General features: G+C 31.7%; 1 protein-coding gene across 5 annotated transcripts; it reads right to left on the bottom strand.

Annotated features, from left to right (window-relative positions):
* Window positions 1-2,175: 2,175 nt before the first annotated feature.
* Mettl5 (Methyltransferase like 5) lies at window positions 2,176-19,505 on the bottom strand. Of its 5 annotated transcripts, none has more exons than XM_076471324.1 (7): window positions 19,368-19,442; window positions 16,954-17,109; window positions 13,886-14,005; window positions 13,420-13,534; window positions 7,854-8,038; window positions 6,940-7,022; window positions 2,176-3,984 (listed from the first exon to the last, which is right to left on the bottom strand). In XM_076471324.1, the coding sequence occupies exons 2-7, from the start codon at window positions 17,039-17,041 to the stop codon at window positions 3,787-3,789; spliced, it is 789 nt and encodes a 262-aa protein (XP_076327439.1). In that variant the 5' UTR covers window positions 17,042-17,109; window positions 19,368-19,442; the 3' UTR covers window positions 2,176-3,786. The 5 variants fall into 5 exon arrangements, with proteins under 5 accessions (XP_076327439.1, XP_076327438.1, XP_076327441.1 ...); XM_076471323.1 differs by having other exon boundaries at window positions 16,611-17,109; window positions 19,368-19,390; XM_076471326.1 differs by lacking the exon at window positions 16,954-17,109 and having other exon boundaries at window positions 19,368-19,505.
* Between the last annotated feature and the right edge of the window lie 1,187 nt (window positions 19,506-20,692).

Genomic DNA, 20,692 nt, shown 5'->3' with positions numbered 1-20,692 from the left:
GGTTCACACAGTTAGGGTTTGTTTTTTAGTGTAATGCTCCTGAAGAAGCTATATAGCAAAATGTTGAGTGTCCAATTAAAGAAAAATAAATTTAGAATTATAATGTTCATTTCTAGTATACTCGAGGTGAACCAGTTTATTACTTTCATTTTTCACTTTCTAAAACCTGTTTATACTTCCTGTTCTTGTTTTTACAGCACAAATGAGAGAAACTGTGAAACTGCCAAAAGTTTTATGTTTTCTAAAGGAAAACTTCAGGCATTGAGAATGACTTCATGCTTAAAAACTTGAAATAAAGTTTTCACACAACCATATTCTACAGCAGTGCATACAGACACAATAAATTTTATTATATGGTATTAATTTGTTTTGTGAAGTACTCTCACAAATGTACAAAAGGTCATCTGCTTTAGCTATTCCAAGTTTTGAAACAAACAACCAGTCAACAGCGATCACTGCCAAATTTTAACCTGCTTTAATTGAGTAAAAGGATTTTTTTGGCAATGAGATGGAAGTCGCAAACTGTGAAATCTACAGCAATACGAAGGCCGTTCATGGCACAACTTTCAAAATACTGATAGTTTTGAACTATGATCTTTTACGTATAATAAAATGGGTAGACCTAATAAGTAACCTATCATGGTAATGGCTACAGAAAATATTGTATGAATGGAGGCATTATAAGAGTAATGTCAAATACTGCTATATGATGTGAAATGCCCATGATTTGGTGGTGGGTGGTGTTGACTAGCTACCTTTTCTCCAGTCTTCTATCACTTCAAAATGAGGAACAGCTAGTGCAGATAGTCTTTGAGTAACTTTAAGTGAAATTCAACAAACAAGAACTTCTCTATTAACTATTCATGTAGTTTATCACATTTCATCCTAACTGCAACTTGTGCTTTTGTGTACTACTCAATACTCAATGTCAGAAGCAATACAAAATATCTTTTTCTTCTGTTCATTGAAATATTTATTCTGATTTGACAGTGTCAAGCTTGCTTTTTTTATAGTTATCAACTTGTCTCACTAATGACAAATTTCCTTCTGTAGCAAATTTAATTTTTGAAAAATAAAATCCATTTGTTATTTTTCTTATTGAAAAACCATGAACCTAATATACCAATAAAATATAAACTCCCATCTTTTCTATTTGTTCAAACATCCCTCTTGTACTGAGTCAAACACAATAGCCCTACTCTCCTCTAATGGTTTTCTCAGCTATTTTCATGTGTTGGGACTCTTATCTCAATCTTTCAAAATAACAATTCAAGGAGGTAGGTTGTATCTTTAGTCTGCTCAAAATTTCATATATTTTTAGAAAAAATGTAGTTGCTAAACTTGATAAAATAAAATGGAATTATATGCTACTGATATAGTAATTTATGATTTTTTGGTTATTTCAAACATACTTATAAAATCCCCCCAAAATTATTTTTTTCACGTCCTCCATATTCGGAACTTCTAAAGGCTTAGCAAGCTACAAGCAGCAGCAACTGAGTACAAAGGTTGTAACAAGAGGAGGAAATTATTTGCTTTATTTCTTCATTTACTGTTCTATGATTTAAGAAACATAACTTTAAGATCTTGTTTGTAAATATTATTAATCTACATACATAATGTATAATAATTGAAATGTGGCTGTATTTTACAAAACAGTATATCACTAAACACAGCCAAGACAGGCCACTTTGTAAAGACTAAAGGTCAGTTTTACATTATTGAATACAATGAGTGCTCATGTGCCACATCATTGTAACTTCTGTACTGTTAGCCAGACATGACTGAAAAATCAATACAATAAAAATAATACATATATAAATGTATAATGTTATTAGATTTAAGCTATTTAGACCAAACAATTGTGTTTTTGTATTATAATGTGTAGTCACTCTAAAATGAAAAAATATAATTTATATTTATTCCCAGTTTTTATGGTGGTTACGAGATTAATCAAACTGATAGACACCATACAGTTAAGGTACAGAAAATATTATACAAAATATAACGTTTTACTGAAAACAAATGTCTGAAATGTATTTAAGTTTTTTTTAAAGATTGTACAAATAATATTTGAGATTTTTGAGACAAAGAATATTTTGCAAATCGTGACACAAAAATCACTTCTCACTTGGACTAGTAATGAAACAGACTCAACATATTCACAAATAAATCTATTGTTAAAACACTTTATTAAAATCTGACAAATTTTTTGAAAATACATATACAGCATTAAGAGTTATAGTATAAATACCTAGTATGTGCTAATGTGTATACAACTCCTATTTTATACCAAGCCCATCATGAAAGGGTTAAACTAGTTGAAACACACAACCCTTGTTAGTAAATTACTCAGTTTTACAGACTGAAAGGTTATTTTGTACATTAGAAGGCCAAAATGTGAATGATTTAATTCTTGAATAGTGTACTTGATGGTACTGCAGATCCTCTGTCATTTATAGCACCTTGTAGTTTCATTTAACTTATATGGAATATTTTCTATAAAGCTTAATGTTCACTAAACGTGTTACTGAGGTACAACTATAGAGTTTCAAATAATCATAAATGTACAATTATTTACTTTCAGGTGGATTTTCCATCCTGCACAATACCTATTCAGGACTGTACTATTATTAAATTTTGGCCAACAAGGCAGGGAAATCTACCAGTATTGCTTACTTAAGAGAAATCTTGGCCACCTTGCTTATCTAGTGAATCCACAAATGAGTGTCCCTTATGTTAGTTTATTGCAAGTCAAGCAAGGCCATCTAATTACAGTACTCTGTGACCTGTTGAGAGCCATGTCAAAAACAGCATATAGGCTTTGGCCTTTTCGAAACTCAAATTAGAAGCTTTTTCCATTGAATTTAAGGGAAATTGGCAGGCTACCTATCCGTAACTAACCAGTTTGTTTAGATGGTTGATAAAAATTAATATTACAGCTTATTTATTTTATTATCAGCAAGGATTCAATTTTAGCCAAAAATACTCCAAACAAACTTGTTTAAAGACAAGTGTCATTTCTGTATCCCTTTCTACTTCACACAGACAAATGGTAACATCAATACTGCTACCACACACAGCAAAACATAAAACAATGTATATGAAGTACAGAAAAAAAAAATCCATTTTCCACCCTGTACTATTAATAGAAATTTGTCCATCCTGTACTTTTATTCAAGACCTTACTATTATTCAGAACTGCATAGTAAATGGCAAAAACATAAAAATATTCAATGGACAGTACCTGTAGAGTAAGTGTTTGTGCAAAATGTTAATTTAATAAACCTTGGTCTACTATGACTCATGTTAAAATCAGTGTATGATGACTTTTGGGAGGGGGAAAAATATGTTTTACATATCAGCCTGGGAATTGAAAATGTGAAATAATTTCTCACCAAAGCTAATAAATATCGATTGTTTTCATAAAATTTTTTCTTTTGACTTGCCATGATTTACTTCAAGAGCAATTTCAAAAGCAGAAGAGTACCTGTCTCTAGATTTCTCACATGCTTACCAAATGTAAAATGGAGAGTGTATCAACCAAGTTCAGAGGGTACTCACATTTACTTCATCCCTGAAAAAAAATATTGGTATTTTCTTAAGTTGGAAGTAAAAATCAGACACAAATGTATCTGCTGCTACTAACCAACAGTTGCAATATAGTAGTATGTAGCAGTTCAATGTTCTCTTTGGATAAAAACTTTTCCCACAGTACGTTTTAACTGATCATGGTTATAATGAAAAATTACTATCTATATACAAGTGATTTTTATATCATAATTACTACTTTTTCCATAATAAATTATTTTTTTCTGTACGACTGATTGGAAGATGTGATGATGGAAAAGAAAACCTAATGAAATCTACTTGAATGTCCACAGATTGATGTTTGTGAAACTTGTAACTTGACAGAAGGTCAAACCTAAGTTCAGAAATCACTTCCATGTTTACACCCCATTCTTTAGTTTTCTTTCGTATATGCTGCAATTGAAGGAAAATATACTTAATTATACTATCATAATACACTAGTATTAGGTTTGTAAAATTTTAACATAACATTCTTCATTTAAACCCTTAGGGTTTTTCTAGAAGTGTATACAATAGTATTTCAAATACATTACATTTGCCACATTCATTACTGATGACGTAATCTACTCAGAGTTAATTAAGCTGGATGGGACACAACAAACACAGTAGTGATCAGAATACTTTTTAGTTAAACCACTTCTTATGATGTGAATGCCATTTCTAAGACAACAAAGCATAAGTGATAAGACATTATTATTATGCCCATTATATTTTTTTATTCAGTTCCTTAGGGTTTTTCACAGAGAAAAAGAGTGTATAACAGTATTTCAATCGCACTATGTCTGCCACATCCTTTGCCAACAATGTTTCACTCAATACAGAGCTGCCCATGTTGGCTGAGACACAGTAAACACAGGTGGTGGTCAGAACAAGTGCTTTAACTTTAATCCCATAATATTACTAACACAGCTTTGAAGTTCTAAAAATCTATTGAATAATATTCACAATGATCTTACACTTGTGAAGAAACCTATTAAATATACCTTACAGTTGTATGTCACACAGTTCATATAACAGAAAATATACATTTGAGTATTTAGATATTTTTATTTAGTGAATTAATGAAAACTACATGCAACACAACAGAAGCATCACTAAACCAAATAACAACTAAAGGCAAATAGATATTTCCTATTACAGTCAACTGTCATGCTCTATAACATCTTATTTGTTTTGCCTAAACATCTACTAAACTGAGAAGAAAGAAGTAGAGCACATTGCAACAATAGATTAGACACCAAGTCAATCACCAGTTTTTTTCTACATTTGAAAATATCAACACTGTAAAATTTAGTTAATTGAAAATATAATGTTATGCCTATAGTTTTCCAACATTACATTTTAATCTAATCCTTTAAAGATTTTTAAATTAAAAATAAAGTAAATTAATAGTATTTCAATAACATTATATTTGTCATATAACAGGCCTAACATAATGTCTCATGACAAGTATAATTGTTATAATGCTTTGCCAGCTTGTAAGAGGCAGTCATACCATAACAATAGTTGTAAGACAAACACACAGCATTGGAAATAGTGAAATAAATGGGCAAAAAGGATTTAAAACAAAAGACAAATTCTACAGGAATGATATCCCTGTATTTTGTGTAAAACTGAATGCCAGAGAACAGTCAAGTTATATTGTAACATCAATACATAGCTTTTAAATGTAGAGGTGCTAATACTGTGCCTAGTAACAGTAGCTTGAATCAGTTATGGCTTCCAGGACTGAAATACTATGTGAAAAACATGTACAAATCAATGTTTTGATTTTTCAAGAATATTCTAATGTAACCAACTGCAAGATATTCCATGTTTTAGTAGGAACTGCATGCAAGACTCTGAAGAGGGTACAATTAATAAGAAAAATTAATGGGGTTGAAAATTTGAAATTATCCAAAGGTTAAGTATCATGGGTGCTGTGGGTGTTTGAACATCCCCTAAATGTGTTGATGGAAGTGTTGCTGAGCACTCTAAAACTGTGCATGAAATATAATACCCAGTACCCTAATTATTAGGGAAAGTTGGCACTGTTGTCACAAGGTACATGCTTTACAAGTTCAATGATGGTTGACTACAGAAATTGCTATAAATACAGATGTGAATGTTACTTTATGAACAGTGAGATATAAATTATCACAAAGTAGTCTCAATGAATTGGTAACTGGTCAAAAACCAAACTGTTAAAATGAGCACTGGACAACACACAGTGAAACAAGCACAGCTACAGACATATGCTAGATACAGATGTATCTTTAGGAACAACTGACAATGAAGCATGTTAGGAGATCAGTACAAGTCTAGGGTTGCAACTCAATCAACAGTGTTGGTGATCTACACAAAACTGACGGTAACCTGACTGCTGACAAGTATCACAGATTGTGATCCATTATTAGCAAACAACTTATATAGTGGAAATTTATCAACCACCAAAATAATGATTCCCATCTTACAGCCATTATGGCATATCAATATCTTATGTGTAAAGAGAGTGAATGAATACATAATAAAGCCTCAGTGTAAAAATCTTTAAGGTAGGAAGAACCAAAGGTGCCAAGTAACTTTGATGAACTGTGGGAAATTATACAGGATACATATCACATGTGAACTTTTTGGTTGCATGAAAACATATTGTAATATTATACAGAGTCAAGACATACAGAAATACTAGGTGGAGTGAACAACTTGTGTATTTCTTACTGACTTGCTGCAATAATGTTTTGCACCATTAATAAACTAACCATCTAATTCTCATTGTTCATTGTTTGTGACTTCTGTATGTCTGTCACTTGTGTGTCTTCACAATTATTTCAATTACTGCATGTAATTATTTATTTATCATTAAAAATTACAAAGTTACATGCTGGACTATTTGTGCTGTGTCCTTTTCATTGATTTAATACTATGAGTTTTCAAGCTTAGCACTATTTACCTTAATGATGCTACACATAAATTTGATATGTAGGTTTTAATTCAATGTGTGACTAAAAAGATTAATCAGAACTTACACAATTTTTACTCCTTACTGATCACCTTTCACTATAGTTTATACAACTTACCCTGTATTCCAACAAACAAAATAACATAAATCTTAAAGTTTTAAAAGTTATATTTATAAGTGAAATAACATAAATTTTGATAAAATGTTTGCAAAGAAAATATTCAATACAATGTAATTCAAGATAGCACCTTACTGTGCTCAAATTGTTACCAAACTTCCTGTGTAAATTCAATTGATTTTGCAAAATTCCAAAAAAACAAAAACATCATATTTAGCAAAGGGATAAAAATCTTGGTCAACAGAAGTTCTATATGAAACTAAAATTATAGACCTATTTTAAAACATACCTCTCTTGTGGCAGTCTTGTGCAGGCTGTACACAGCTCGAGTGGCCATATTAAGCCCAGTTTTTAAGAACAGCATATCAATTCCTGATCATAATACCAATTTCTCAGTAACTTACATCAACTTTATATCAAAGCAAACTACTTAGATAAATATCATAAACAAAAATGATCTTGATAATAAAAATAGGCAAGTAAATATACTGTTCTTATCTGTAAAAATTATATACATTGTTTCATAAATCAAGTATAGTCAATGTTAGTGATACTTTCAGCTGTAAATCTAATAACTCGGAGGTTTGGCAAACTTAGGAGATCTAAGTTACCCCTATATCCATATACTAAACAAACAGTAAAAATAATTTCAATAATGAAAAATACATAAACATTTAACATCATATTTGATACTGTTACTGAAATTAAAAAAGAACAGAGTGTGCTTATAGAATACATAAATACTGTTGGTTTGATTAAAAGTATTATTGCAGATTTAATGTTAACTGAAAATTTTGGCATCACAACACACTTAAAAATTCATATTTATAGTTCTATTATTTACCTAAAAGCTTAGTTTAAGTAGTTCAGTTCTTTCTGATAATCTAATCCCTTTTTTAACATAGCAAGTATTAACTCAACTTGTATATTTTGATACACAGAACAGGATTTGGTGTATTTAAGTTAACATCAATAAAATGTATTGCACATCAATGCATGTATTTCACTTAACTATTTAGTTTGTTAAGATTAAACCTTTTATGAAGTTAATTGGACTCTTGTAATGGGTACCATGCCCACAATTTGAAACAAAAGTATTTATCTTAGTATGGCAATTAAATACAGTCAATGTTAATGCAAGTGGAATATTGCATCACTTACATATAACTATATCATTACTTTTCTACATCACAAAATTTTTACCTCTGTTCTGTTTTGTCCCAAATGGGGGATTCATGATAACAGTATCAAACAGCTGGTTCCACTGTGTACCAGGCATCTTTGTCACATCCATCTGTATCAACTCCAAATTCTTCAATTCATATTCACAGTAATTCTGATAACTAATGTCCAGAGCATCCTTATCAATGTCAATACCAAAGCACATACTGAAATATTGGAACCATTTTTTTTAACTCTTGAAACTTGAAAAAAATAAAACTACTTATGGTTTAGTATATGCAATGTACAATATAAAAAGCTCTATCAGAATAATTTGCCCATGTTATTACAGCACAGTATCATTACAGATGTGAGACATGGCACCACAAACAACACATACAGCATCTTTATACACTTGGTGTACAATAAATTCCTGACAATTAAATAGTGCAATGCTGCCACAGATAAGCTTATAGCTATAAGATGGCACCACAGCTCCTTTCAAAGAAATATATTCAAACATTGAGATTGTTAAATGATGTAGAGCCAAAGGGCAAACATTCTAAAAATGTAAGTCCTTAACAATTTCCATAGAAATAGAAAATTTCACATGGCAATTTATTTAACATAACTATTGGTTCCCAAACCAAGCTGTGATGGTTTTGCATAGGCCAAAAAGAAAAACATTCATTGTGGTAAATAAATGAATGCAGGTATATCTTCCAGCACTATTGGAAAAACAATAAACAGGTATTTGAATCTTATGAAGGCTCACAAGTTACCAGCCATACCTTGAAATCAAAGGTTGATTTTATGAAAAAACAATTACAACAGTTTCAATCAATACCGTATCTACTGGCTTCAAATATAGTTTGAAAGTTCTAACAGATCTTTTTGTGCTATGGCCAATTTAACCTAGTCTTTGAAAGTCAACACTCACATATTACAGAGGGTATGTAGAAAGTTTGCCAAATGTGCAATTCTAAGGGTAACCTTGCAAACCTTTGCAAAAGATAATTACTTTGAAAATTGTATTGTTAATCCTATTGCTTATCAATATTACATTTTTGGAACATTTGTTTTTCTTTTATGAGCTATCTTAATTAATTGATATTAACTGATAATCATTTTATTTTTATATAGTAAAATTTGATATTGGGATTTTTATTTAAATAAACTCCAACTGTTTTGTTATACACCTTTTTGAATTGAGGCAAACATGAAGGATATGGTAATCTGGTAACATTTTATTATTAAAATCTGATAATTATGAGTAATTTTTCTGTAATAATTTTTTATTATGTAAAAATAGCTTTTCATTACATGCTTCCTTGCATGCATGAGCACCACATAAATTTAAAGTGTCTGTTTTAGGGGATGAAAATTTTTGGCAAAGAAAAAATGTCCATGTATCTAAGTTTTGTAATGAATTTTGGGTCTTATTAGAAACATTACACTGAAAAAAAACCTTTGTGGTTATAAGGATTACACATAGAAAATGTGAGATTTTTGATATGACAAAATAATTTTAATCTTAACATGAACATTACTTTGCACATGGACTACTCAAAGCAAATTCCCAGTACATTCATGAACAAATATTTTAGTTTATTAAAAATTCTTTGCTACAAAAATATGATTTTTTTATATGTGAAAGATTTATAATGTTAATTGACAGACTACCATATTTTGTGGAAACATACACACTACATTTAAAGTTAGAAGTATTAAATCTATAAAAAAATTTAAACTAGTACAGAGAGATGACATGGTCAGTTAAACAGACCAAGCCTGTGTTGAAAGAGTTAAATCTACAGAGAATTTTGTGAGCTCACAATGTATACAGCTCATTGTATTCAAATACTGGAGGCAAAATGTACTTAATATGATAAATCAGCAGTCAATGGGTTCTGAAATACCTGCTTTAAACATATTATAAAAAATGCATTTTAAAAATAGGATTCTAAATAATTATTTCAGTATACAGAGATGCCAACTATTTCAAATGACTGAGCGTAATGATTGTAGACAGAGCCCTTTATCATTTGTAGCTACTAGGCCTGACCAATGTCTCTAAGCTGTTTATTATTATATTATTATTATAACTATTATTATTTATTACTGCTATAGATTGCTCATTTATGACTGTGTTTTGTGTATTAAATAAATAAGTTAAAAAAATTATTTTGAAATTATGTATTTTATTTAGTTCAGAGTAACAAACATACTGGTAAAACAACATTGAACATGTACATACAGTAAGCAGAAAAAGCCTTTGTGTAAGGACTAGTTTATGTCATGTTTATGACACTTATTGTAATAGTTTTGCAGCTGTTGCAGCCTTTGCTTTCATGAGAATGTCTTTGGATGGTTGGGTGTTATAACAACATTGTCCATTTGACTGCATACACATCTTGTGTGTTGTAATACTGCTCAAAACTGAGGTGCTCAAGTTTGGTCTGAACTTGCTTTTGTTTTTAATCACTAAACTAAATATCCTTTCACTGTCAGCATTAGAATGGAAGATTGTAAGAATTCCAAGCATAACCCTACACAGAATGTCATACTTCTGGTTGCCATTTCCATCCTTAACTGTAGACAGCTGAACCCAAACCTTGTCAACATTCAACTAAAGGACAGTTTCTGAGAAAATATCAATTTCATAGTTCAAATATTGCCCTTACAACTTGCCAATAGTGTTGTGCTCATGTGTATTGACAAGGACAGGATACCTGTCTGTGAAGAAGTGTAGAGAAGAGAAATCTTTGCTGACTTTCAGTTTAGGATCAGCGACCTCTGTGTGAATCAGAAGTTCATCATTTAGAGGGAAATGTTTCATTATGTAATTTGTAGCTGCAATATAGTATTTCTTGACACTGGTGTAGAAGCTGATCAGGTCCAGGTTCTTTTCATATTTAACAATGTATTCCTTGGCAGCATTTCCAATAGAAACTGCCTCATCAAATTTGTGTAAGGATTCATTGTTGTAGTCATGTTCAGTGGTGTTGCCTTCAAGATATTCTGACTTGATGTAACTGACAAGTATATTTTTAACTTCTGTAATCAAAGTTCTATGCATAATGTGTATGCAAGGTTCTTCTCTTTGCAATATCAAATTGGCTTGCTAAAATAGAAGAATTGCAGACTGAAGAAAAAGACAAAATAATAAGTTAATTTTGTTCTCCAAAAAAACTTAACTTATCTTACATGCTCTGTGCATAACTTTTCTTGGTTACTTCCTTGCTAGCTTTCATTTTCTTCTCTTTTTTTCATTGATTTCTCTACTTTAGTTCAAGGTCAGACTGCCTAAACATATACTGAGTTATATCAAATGTTTCTTTGTCTGCTTTTGGAGACTGCTGTCTTGTGTCCCTGTGTGGCTGAGAGGATATCCTGACTGTTAAAGTCTTGCTGCCTGACTGAGCTGCATGTTTAGATCCTTTTAATCTAGTTTTTCCTTTTCACAGTGAAAATACTTCTTCAATGGCTTCCACATGTCAAATATTCTGTTGAGGCACACCCCAAGTGATAGCCATCTTGTGTTAACAAGTTGTAGATTTTTTCTTGTTTCTTTGTCATACAATCCTTGAAACTCTTTGAAATGTTGTTTTCTGCTAGCACATTTGTCCAGAAAATAGTAAATATCTATTAATATATCAGAAACTGAGCAGGGCAGTTCTCTGGAAGCTTTCTGGGCAGCAATATTCATGAGGTGACAGGCATAGCCCATGAAGTAAATGCTAAGCTTTTAAATCTTCTTGAGATGTGTCCCATCACATCTTTACCTATACCAGACATAACTGAGGCATTGTCTGAAGAAAAACTAAGACATTTTTCCCATAGAATTTTCCTCTTTGTCAGTTCATGGTCCACAAGCTTGAAAATATTCTCTCCCATTGAAGCTTCTTTCCATTCCACCATAGTCAAAAGAGAACAAACAATTTTTCCAAGCAAAGGGTCAAGATATCGTACAACCACTGAATACAGTTTTGAGTCATCCATGTCTGTGGATCCATCTGTGCCTAAACTGTAAACACTGTTAAGTAAGTATGCTTGAAATCATTTTGTTATCTTCACAGCCCAACACTTGTACAATGGCTGTAGTTTTGGTTCTAGCACAGCCATATTTTTTTGCTATATCAGAGTCTGGTAACATTTTTCTGAAAAGATGTCCTGCATGATCGGCTACAGCTAGGGATAAATTATGAGCAATGAGGAATTGCATGAACATCACTTTTGCATTTATGGTTTCATATTCTGAATTCTTACTTATAAATGTCGTTATCTGCATTGTTTTTGTCTTCGCCTCAGCCTTTTATTGGTGAGATGCCGATTTTGTATGTCTGGAACAATTGTTTATCCATGTGCCACAGAAAAATCAATGTGACAAACTGTACAAAGCGCACAACTGTCACTGACTTTTGATGCAATGACCGAATATTTTGCACTATACTCTTTCCTAAATTTTTGATTCACAGTTTTAGTCCTTTTAGATTTGCCAGATACAAGACAATCTGGTGAACGAGGCCTCTTTTTTTCCATCATTGTGAATGATCGCATTGGTGTTTCTATGCTGCTTAGAAAATGAGAAATACTCATCTACGAGATCTCTGATTGGCTGACAAGCACTGATGACGTAACTATGGATTCCCCTAAGTACCCAGTATGGAGAAGCACCGCACTCAAACTATTGGTAGACGTTGAAAATACCAATATTTTTTATTATTTCAAGCACAAACATTATTATTGCAAGTAGCCATTTGGACTATGTCTTTTATTTATTATCAAAATGTATTTGTATCTCACTAGAAATTTTCTTTTCACCCCTTTCAAGCCCTGGGGGAACAATTTTTCACTTCATTGTATAGGCCTATATGATATATAATAATTTGGGAGTTGCAACAAGTCATAATATTTGTCTGTATGAGTGTATAGTTGTAATGTATGCACCAAAATCATAATGATAACGCTCAAATCGTAATGATTAGCACCTCTGAGTTTAGAGTTAACTTATAACTAATATATTCTATATTAAAAATTCTGTATTATAAATTTTTTCAAAATGGTTGGTTTGGCATTTTATAGTGCAAAGAAACTAGGGTATCTGCAAATTTTCAAAATGTTAACCTGAAGAAAAAATATCCCTAAGTTAAAAAAAAATTAATTTTTATATTGGCTGTTTAGATTATCATGAACGTATCACTTAATCTTTTGGGTTATAATTAATGATTTCATTCAGTAGTTATATTTCCTAGCAAACTAATTAAATTATAATAACATTTCTACTGAATTTATTCCTCACACAAGAAGCACAATGTCAAGTGCTTGTTTTATAATAGTTAAACTAACTTCTTAATCTATTATCTGTAGTTATCTAAATGTTAAAGAAAACTTATAATGCAGAATGAGGAGTATTGTCTTATGGTTGAATAAGATAAATCTGAATGCATGATCCTAATCTTTGATTTTTCAATTTATAACACTGTGTACTACGTGCTATAGCTAAATGATAAAGGAGATGTCTGTGTAGGAATTATACTACATTACACATTCACTAATGTGTAGACAAGCTTAAGAATGCACATGGAAATAATATATTTTAATTTACCTTGCACCAAGCAAACTTGCTCCAATTGCCAGGACTCCACAACCACATCCTAAATCTGCTACCGTACAACCATCCAAATCTTTATAACGTGTGTCAATTGTATGCAACATCCGTGCTAAATTATACAGAAATAAAAATATAAAGGCATGCATTTGCTGTACAGTACATATATATGTATACATATGTAAATGTCTCAATTGTTCAATAAAAGTACTGATAATTTAATATTATTTGGTTCCATTTATAAACTTCCACAGGTTTTAATACCTTTATATAAATAACTGGTTAAATCACAATTTAATTCTAATGTAACTGAAGTATTTATGATAATATTATCCTTAGAATCAAAAGAATCATGAAATAAAAATATTTGCAGAATGAACAACTTAAAATAACTATTAACTGTGGTATGCAATAATTTAGATTAATTGTATAAAGAGAAGGTGTTTGTCAATAAAACCCTTACCTGCAATATGTGGACTTGTTGGGTACTGTTCCAACTTCACTTTTGGACTTTTGAAGACTTCCAAACCCTGCAAATAACTTTCTAGTTCTTTCAGCTTCATGTCACAGGTCCACAGAGTTTCTACATGTACATATTAATAAATGAAAACCATTCAACAATCTTCGATATAAACACGTTTTTTTTTTTGTTTCAATAATAAAGCATGTAAATTGCAACCAAAACCCCACATGAAAGAACTTGAATATCACTTGCACAGAAGGTAGACTTCTTATCTTTCATTACAATTATTTTTAAAAAAACCATTTACTTTTAGACACTGAAGTACTGTACACCTAAGCATAATAGCAACTCAAAACAAAAGTGTTCAATGCAACAAAACCTTCACTTTAAGCTATGCAGATAAACAACTTAATATCAGGCTGTTTCATAAATAAAACCATAATCACACAAGATATTTTTTACTTCTATATGTTTTAAATGGCATATAGAACTGGTTGGTTAGCAGAATTTCCTAAGCAATTAATTACTCATTAATCAATTATTGACAAATGCTAAAATTTATAATCTAAAAATTGTGTTTTGATGCTTGTGGTGTGGGCACAGTACATGCAACCCATTTGAAGGGGCAGTAAACAGTTTTGCCTCTGAGTCTTTTAAGATCTAATTGAGCCATGCACTGTTTCTATATGGTTGTTACAAATAAAAAAACATACTTAAAATAATTACAAGTTTCAAATTACTTGTCCTATAGAAGCTAAATTTCATCTAAGGCATATACAAATTTAAATATTTTAGTACAGAAGTTCATGTGTAGTTTTAATCTTATTTAAGAAAGGGAATTGACTTACTGGAAAGGGTTCAGAGGAGAGCTACTATGATAATTTTTGGGATGGAAGAATTATCTTATGATTAAAATTTCTGTAATATATTTTTTCTTGAGAAAAAAGGGTACAAAGTGATTTTACTGCAGTTTAAAAAAGTCTCACTGGGGGATGACATGACAAAGACCCTCAATTTCTTTATTCCAGAGAAAACAGTACATGGATGAGAGCATACAAGTATGCAATTTGGAAGAACTATGCACCAATTAAGACAGGGTAATTGGCTTATGGAATGAGTTACAAACAACAGTGGAGACCAATGGGGTGGAAGAAATAGTAGAATTTTTTACCACTTGAATTTATTACCAATAACCATTTTTCCTGGATTTTACTCACTTTTATACATACAAGATATTATAAATAGTATGTTACCCAATAGGTTGTATAACACAATAAAAAACAATCCTCCACAACCTAAAAAAAAAGAAAAAGTCTGAGTAAATTTCAACAAAGGTAATCCTTCTTAATATGTTTCCAGAAAATTGAAGTATGTTCCAACAACAATTCTCTTTCTAACAAGACCTTAGTTACTCACACTACTACTGACAAACAGTAATACTTTAAACTATAACTTTCTCATGATTCAAATGAAAACCTTCATATCTTCTAAACTCTTACAGTACCATGTAAAAGTACTTATCCACTTCCACCCCCCTGTGCTGGTAATCAATTTCAATTATTTTCTTGTGAAAGACACACCTGAAATGGTCAAAAATAATTATACTAATCTCACACAAAGAACAAAACATGTACTGTGACTCACTTTAGTGACAACACATGAAAAAACATCTTGGAAACACAAGTTGAGTCTTTGCTCTCCAACATTATTATGCAGTTAATACTTGGTTGAAATATGAGAACTGAAAGTTGTTTTAGATAAACCTCCACAAAGTTTACACACTACGCTGAAGATATTTTTGCCCACTTTTGCTTACAGATATCCTCCAGTTATTGAAGTTGGAAGGGTGTCTTTGATGCACAGCAATTTCAAGTCTGTGCACAGATTTTTAAGTTGATGTAACTATGGGATTTGGCTCAACCAGTCAAGGACTCTAATTCTATTTCTCAGACACCATTCTTGGATTGTCTTTGATCTATGTTTTGGTTAATTAATCATTGTCATGTTAAAATGTAAACTTTAGTTATTCAGGTTTACCTCCAACATATGCATACATTTTTCACTGTCCATGATCCCTTGGATGCATACATGTTCTCCAGTGCCAGCTGTAGAAAATATCCCCACAATATTATGGGCTTACCACCATGGTCCACAGTTGGGACTGTACGTGCCAGGTCATAAGCAGTGTTGGGTTTCTACCGTACATACCATTTGTTTATTAACCCCAAAAGTTATATTTTGGTCTTATCTAACCATAGAACCTTCTGCCACATTGTTGTAAGTAAAGTTATATCAATGAGAATAAAAGCTGAGTAGTGTGTGGGCATGAAGACCTCTGCAAAATGCATTTTCAAAATTTTTATATTATATCACTAACTTGCCTTACAATGCACCTTTTTGTTCTTTGTAAACTGGTTTGAGATTAATAAATATTTTTAGCCATTTTGAGTTATGTTTCTTTTACAAGAAAATACCTAAATACAGGAGGGTGAAGATACTCTATATACTCTTCATTCAGCCAAAGTGTAAGAAATTGTAATTGTTGTGTATCCCTTCAGATGCAGCTCACTGGTGGCACATAATCATTACATATATAATCATAATATTACACACTTATTACTTTATACACAACACAAACCTTCCATTAATAATAACTTACATTTGCAACCATCTTACCTATCATTAAACTTTGATTAGTTTATAATGTAACTCAACAGTCACTTACTTTGTACAAATTGTTTGTTTTTGATCACCTTGCGACAGTGATATGTTTTTAGTAACTGTGAGCATTTGATATTGATAATATACTGACTTGTGGTACATAAATACATAACTGCCAAGATTAGAGGGTTTTAAAGAATTTTCCATTACTATTGCTTCTACATGTAGGATTTAATATATCAGTGCCTGACTGGTTTAGCTTCTTAAGGTCACTTATTAGCATTTATGAACTGTTTTAATTTATATTTTTATGATAATAAACAATTTCTGAGTTTACTTATTACTGAACAAGTCATGCCAGCTGTCAAAAGCCTAGCTGTAAGTGGTAGTTACAAACTGTCACATACTTTGTTCAAAACTAAATACAGGGTGGCAGTAAGTCCCTACCCATCCATATATCTTATGTATGCAGTGTATCTGTGTGCTGTCCCTCATTCTCACTGCATAATATTATGCAAAATACACTCTTCAAGTGTAAATGGGCTTACATCAGCCATATTTCTCTGAAAAAAAAGAAACAAATTTATAATACATGCATAATTGAATATAACATAACATATGAATGGGTAGGAACTTACGAGCCACCCTGTACATACAAAGAGCTTAAGTGTATTACTAAACATAAAGTGCTAACTACTTTTTTCTTTATTAGTTAGCATTATAGTTTCTCATTTCCCATACAACACACTTCATTTTTCAGTCTTTTTCCCCTTTCTTTTTGCTTAGCTCTTGAGACTTGGTTGCTTAAAGGTTATGTTTTTAATGAAAGAATAAACTATGTAAAGTTTGTTAAGTATGCTAAAGGCAGAGTAGGTTACCTTTATTATTATTTTTAAATGTTAATAAAGTTAAGAGTTTCAAAACCCAGAGTCACTCAATAGGGCTTGTCTGCAGAGTTTACTTGCTGAAGGAAAAATAGTTTGTCTTTGAGATAACTGGTGGATTGAAAACAAAAATTCAAGTAATTTGTTGAAGTTACAAATTGCATGAAGAAAGGAAATACAAAATTTTGAAGTTATTGTTGCTTTTGTGAATAAATGAGAAAAATGCTATATTTACAATAAAGTAAAATGCTGCAATTGAAAGGGCACAAAATCTTTCAAATTATAAATGAGTATTTCACAGTAATGTTTGTGTGAAAAGAAACAACTATCACTTTTCTTTCTTTCCAATGTAATTTAATTGTATATCGTTGTTTAAATTTATTATCCTATAAATAAATGTTTAAATATTTTTACTAATATTTAATCTAACAATTTAAATTTTAAATAGGTATTTATGACCACAGGTGACATACTGGATCTATCATCACAAATGTTGTTTCACAACCAGCAGTGTGCAGACCATCATTTGTCCATCATAACCATATGATGTTTGAACAAAAAAATGAAAGAATATTAATATTCAAGTTGTCACCATTTTTAGTTGAACTTGCATTTTAAAATTTTATAGACTATAAATTTTCAGAAGTCAGTGGCTCTTGATATTAGAATGATTAAGCAATTGTGCATGATCAGAACACAATAAATTATAAGGAAAGCACTTGCAATGTAGTGTCATTTTTTGTTCTTTAATATACCAAGACACGGTTTTCCATATATGGAAATTTAATGTCATTGTGAGAACAAGGATTAGCATTTTGGCTAGTAAACAAAGCAGACTATCTTCACCCATTCTGCTCTTAACCACAGCTATTACATAAGCCATCAGGTAGTTAAACATAGATATTCACTCATAATTTCCCAAACCTCACTCCTTTCAAAAGGTAAAGTTTAACAGTGCACTTAGAAAATAAGTGGAATAGCTACAGCTCAATGGATGATAACAGAATCCTTTTAGGCCTATATTATACTTAGCCAGCTCTATACATCTGGTTGTATATGAGCAAACCCATTTCATTTAACTATGGTTGTCCCATTTCATTACACTCCCACATAAATTATAATTCAAGTTATTATAATCCACATCCAATATTTTGCAATTATTATAAATAAAACTCATTTGATATTTATTCACTCTATTCATCAAATGATCTAAATCCTTGCATACAGTTGCAGCATTCTCTTCACACTTAGTAGTACTAAATACTTATATATATAATCAGCACCTTTAAGTAATTTATTGACATTTATTTCATTTATGTTCTTGATGTAAATCAAGAGCAAAGTTCCAAAGACTGAGCTCTGAGATACCTGACTTGTGACATAAATCCTGTGTGTGTGAACTCCATATATAGCAACACCCTGCCTTCTCTTACGCAGCCACTCTTCTATCCAATTAGCTAACTTATCCTCTACACCTATCTAGATTTTTTACAAGCCTTTTATGTATCACCTTGTCAAAATCTTTTTGAAAATCAAGTCTACGCCTTTACCCTCATTCACTCAAACAGAAACCTTTTCAAAGAATGTTAAAATATTTGTAAAGCAAGATTCCCTTTATGCCTTAGTGAAAATATGCTTGCTATCTACTAACATTTTTAACTTAGATAAAAGATGCTTTGAAAGTCATTTAACAGACTTTTCCACACTTTCCCACAACTGATGTAAGACGAGTACCAGTAGTAATACTAATAGGCCTATAGTGTGTATGTTTACTGGATGATAAATATAGTGTAAATAGTAATTATTCATTTACTGGCTTTAGTGATCTGTTATCATAAAGTTGATTTAATGTTACAAAGTTTTCGAATTATTTAACGTAACAAAGCAATTTGTACTTCACACAAATACATATGAGCACTGAAGCACTTTCACCATACCTTGTAAAAGACCACGTGCTAATGAGCTTACTCGTCAAAATAAACGTAGTCAATATGGCCGCCGAACAGCATCCTGGTAATGGTATGTATAACTACCATAATTTTTTATGCCATAAACCTCAGATTAGGCTGAGATGTACACTATGTACAGTAAATATACTAAGCTAGTACTTCAAATAGCTATTAAAAACAAATCTCACCACAAAAATTAATAAACAATAATAACTAAATATTCTGTACAAACAAATGCTGCACTTATGTTACACACGTTAAGAATAATGAGAAATGATACACTTATCCAACCAAGAAATTCAGATTGAAGATGAATGGCGGAATACTTTCGAAACGTCGTTCGCTACGCTTGTGTTTTTACAAGATCCAGTTGTGTGTCTATTAAAAGTAAAAACAAATCTTGGGAGGAGCTCTCAGATATGATTCCTTTTTGCACTGCGGTGTTATGATTAAACTAATATGTGAAAGAGTTTTCGTTTCATGTTTTGAATTTAACTTGATTGTTGTACGTAGGGTGAGTTTGTTGGGGATTGAAACTGGGTAAGCTAAAGCGCTTACCACCATATACCTTATGAAAAACTGCGAAATTCTGTAAGCATGTCGGTTTAACTAGTCTTGGCTGCAGCGGTCGTGCTTGGTCGGAGAGAGAGGCTTCAGTGAAAAGCATATCAGTTCGAAGGAATATGTACTTTCTAGTGTGTGTTTTTTTTTTAACTTCGCGCAAAGCTACTCGAGAGCTATTTGTGCTAGCCGTCCCTAATTTAGCAGTGTAAGACTAGAAGGAAGGCAGCTAGTGATCACCACTCACCGCCAACTCTTGGGCTGTTCTTTTACCAACGAATAGTGGGATTGACTGACACATTATAAGTGGTCTGATGTAACCTTTGTATTTTCCATCCATTCAACTACGTTTCATCATAAATACTCAACCTGAACAATCGACTCGTAATCCGAGAGTCGCGGGTTCGAATCCCCGTCACACCAAACATGCTTGTCCTTTCAGCTGTGTGGGCATTATAACGGTCAATCCCACTATTCGTTGGTAAAAGAGTAGCCCAAGAGTTGGCGGTGGGTGGTGATGGCTAGCTGCCTTTCCTCTAGTCTTACACTACTAAATTAGGGATAGCTAGTGCAGATAGCTCTCGTGCAGTTTTGCGCGAAATTCAAAACAAAGCAAACCAAATAGTCTATATCGAAGAAAGTCATTTATAGCCTCAAGGCTTTCGTACTTCCTATTCCCCAACCAATGCTAACATAATAACTGATACCGATATAAATACAAGATATGCAACGCGAGAATATTATATTAATAA

This window comes from Tachypleus tridentatus, chromosome 12 (assembly GCF_004210375.1).
Source record: "Tachypleus tridentatus isolate NWPU-2018 chromosome 12, ASM421037v1, whole genome shotgun sequence".
NCBI classification, from domain to species: domain Eukaryota; kingdom Metazoa; phylum Arthropoda; class Merostomata; order Xiphosura; family Limulidae; genus Tachypleus; species Tachypleus tridentatus.
This window is presented reverse-complemented; position numbering and strand designations above follow the sequence as displayed.

Bases quoted from the DNA above. Each gene is read 5' to 3' on its own strand.
- Mettl5 (XM_076471323.1), bottom strand. From the start codon at position 16,716: ATGTATTTATGTACCACAAGTCAGTATATTATCAATATCAAATGCTCA. The intron at 14,006-16,610 runs GTAAGTGACTGT...ATGTACATGTAG, and splicing joins AAACAAACAATTTGTACAAA to AAACTCTGTGGACCTGTGAC. The intron at 7,023-7,853 runs GTAAAAATTTTG...TATTATGATCAG, and splicing joins TGGGACAAAACAGAACAGAG to GAATTGATATGCTGTTCTTA.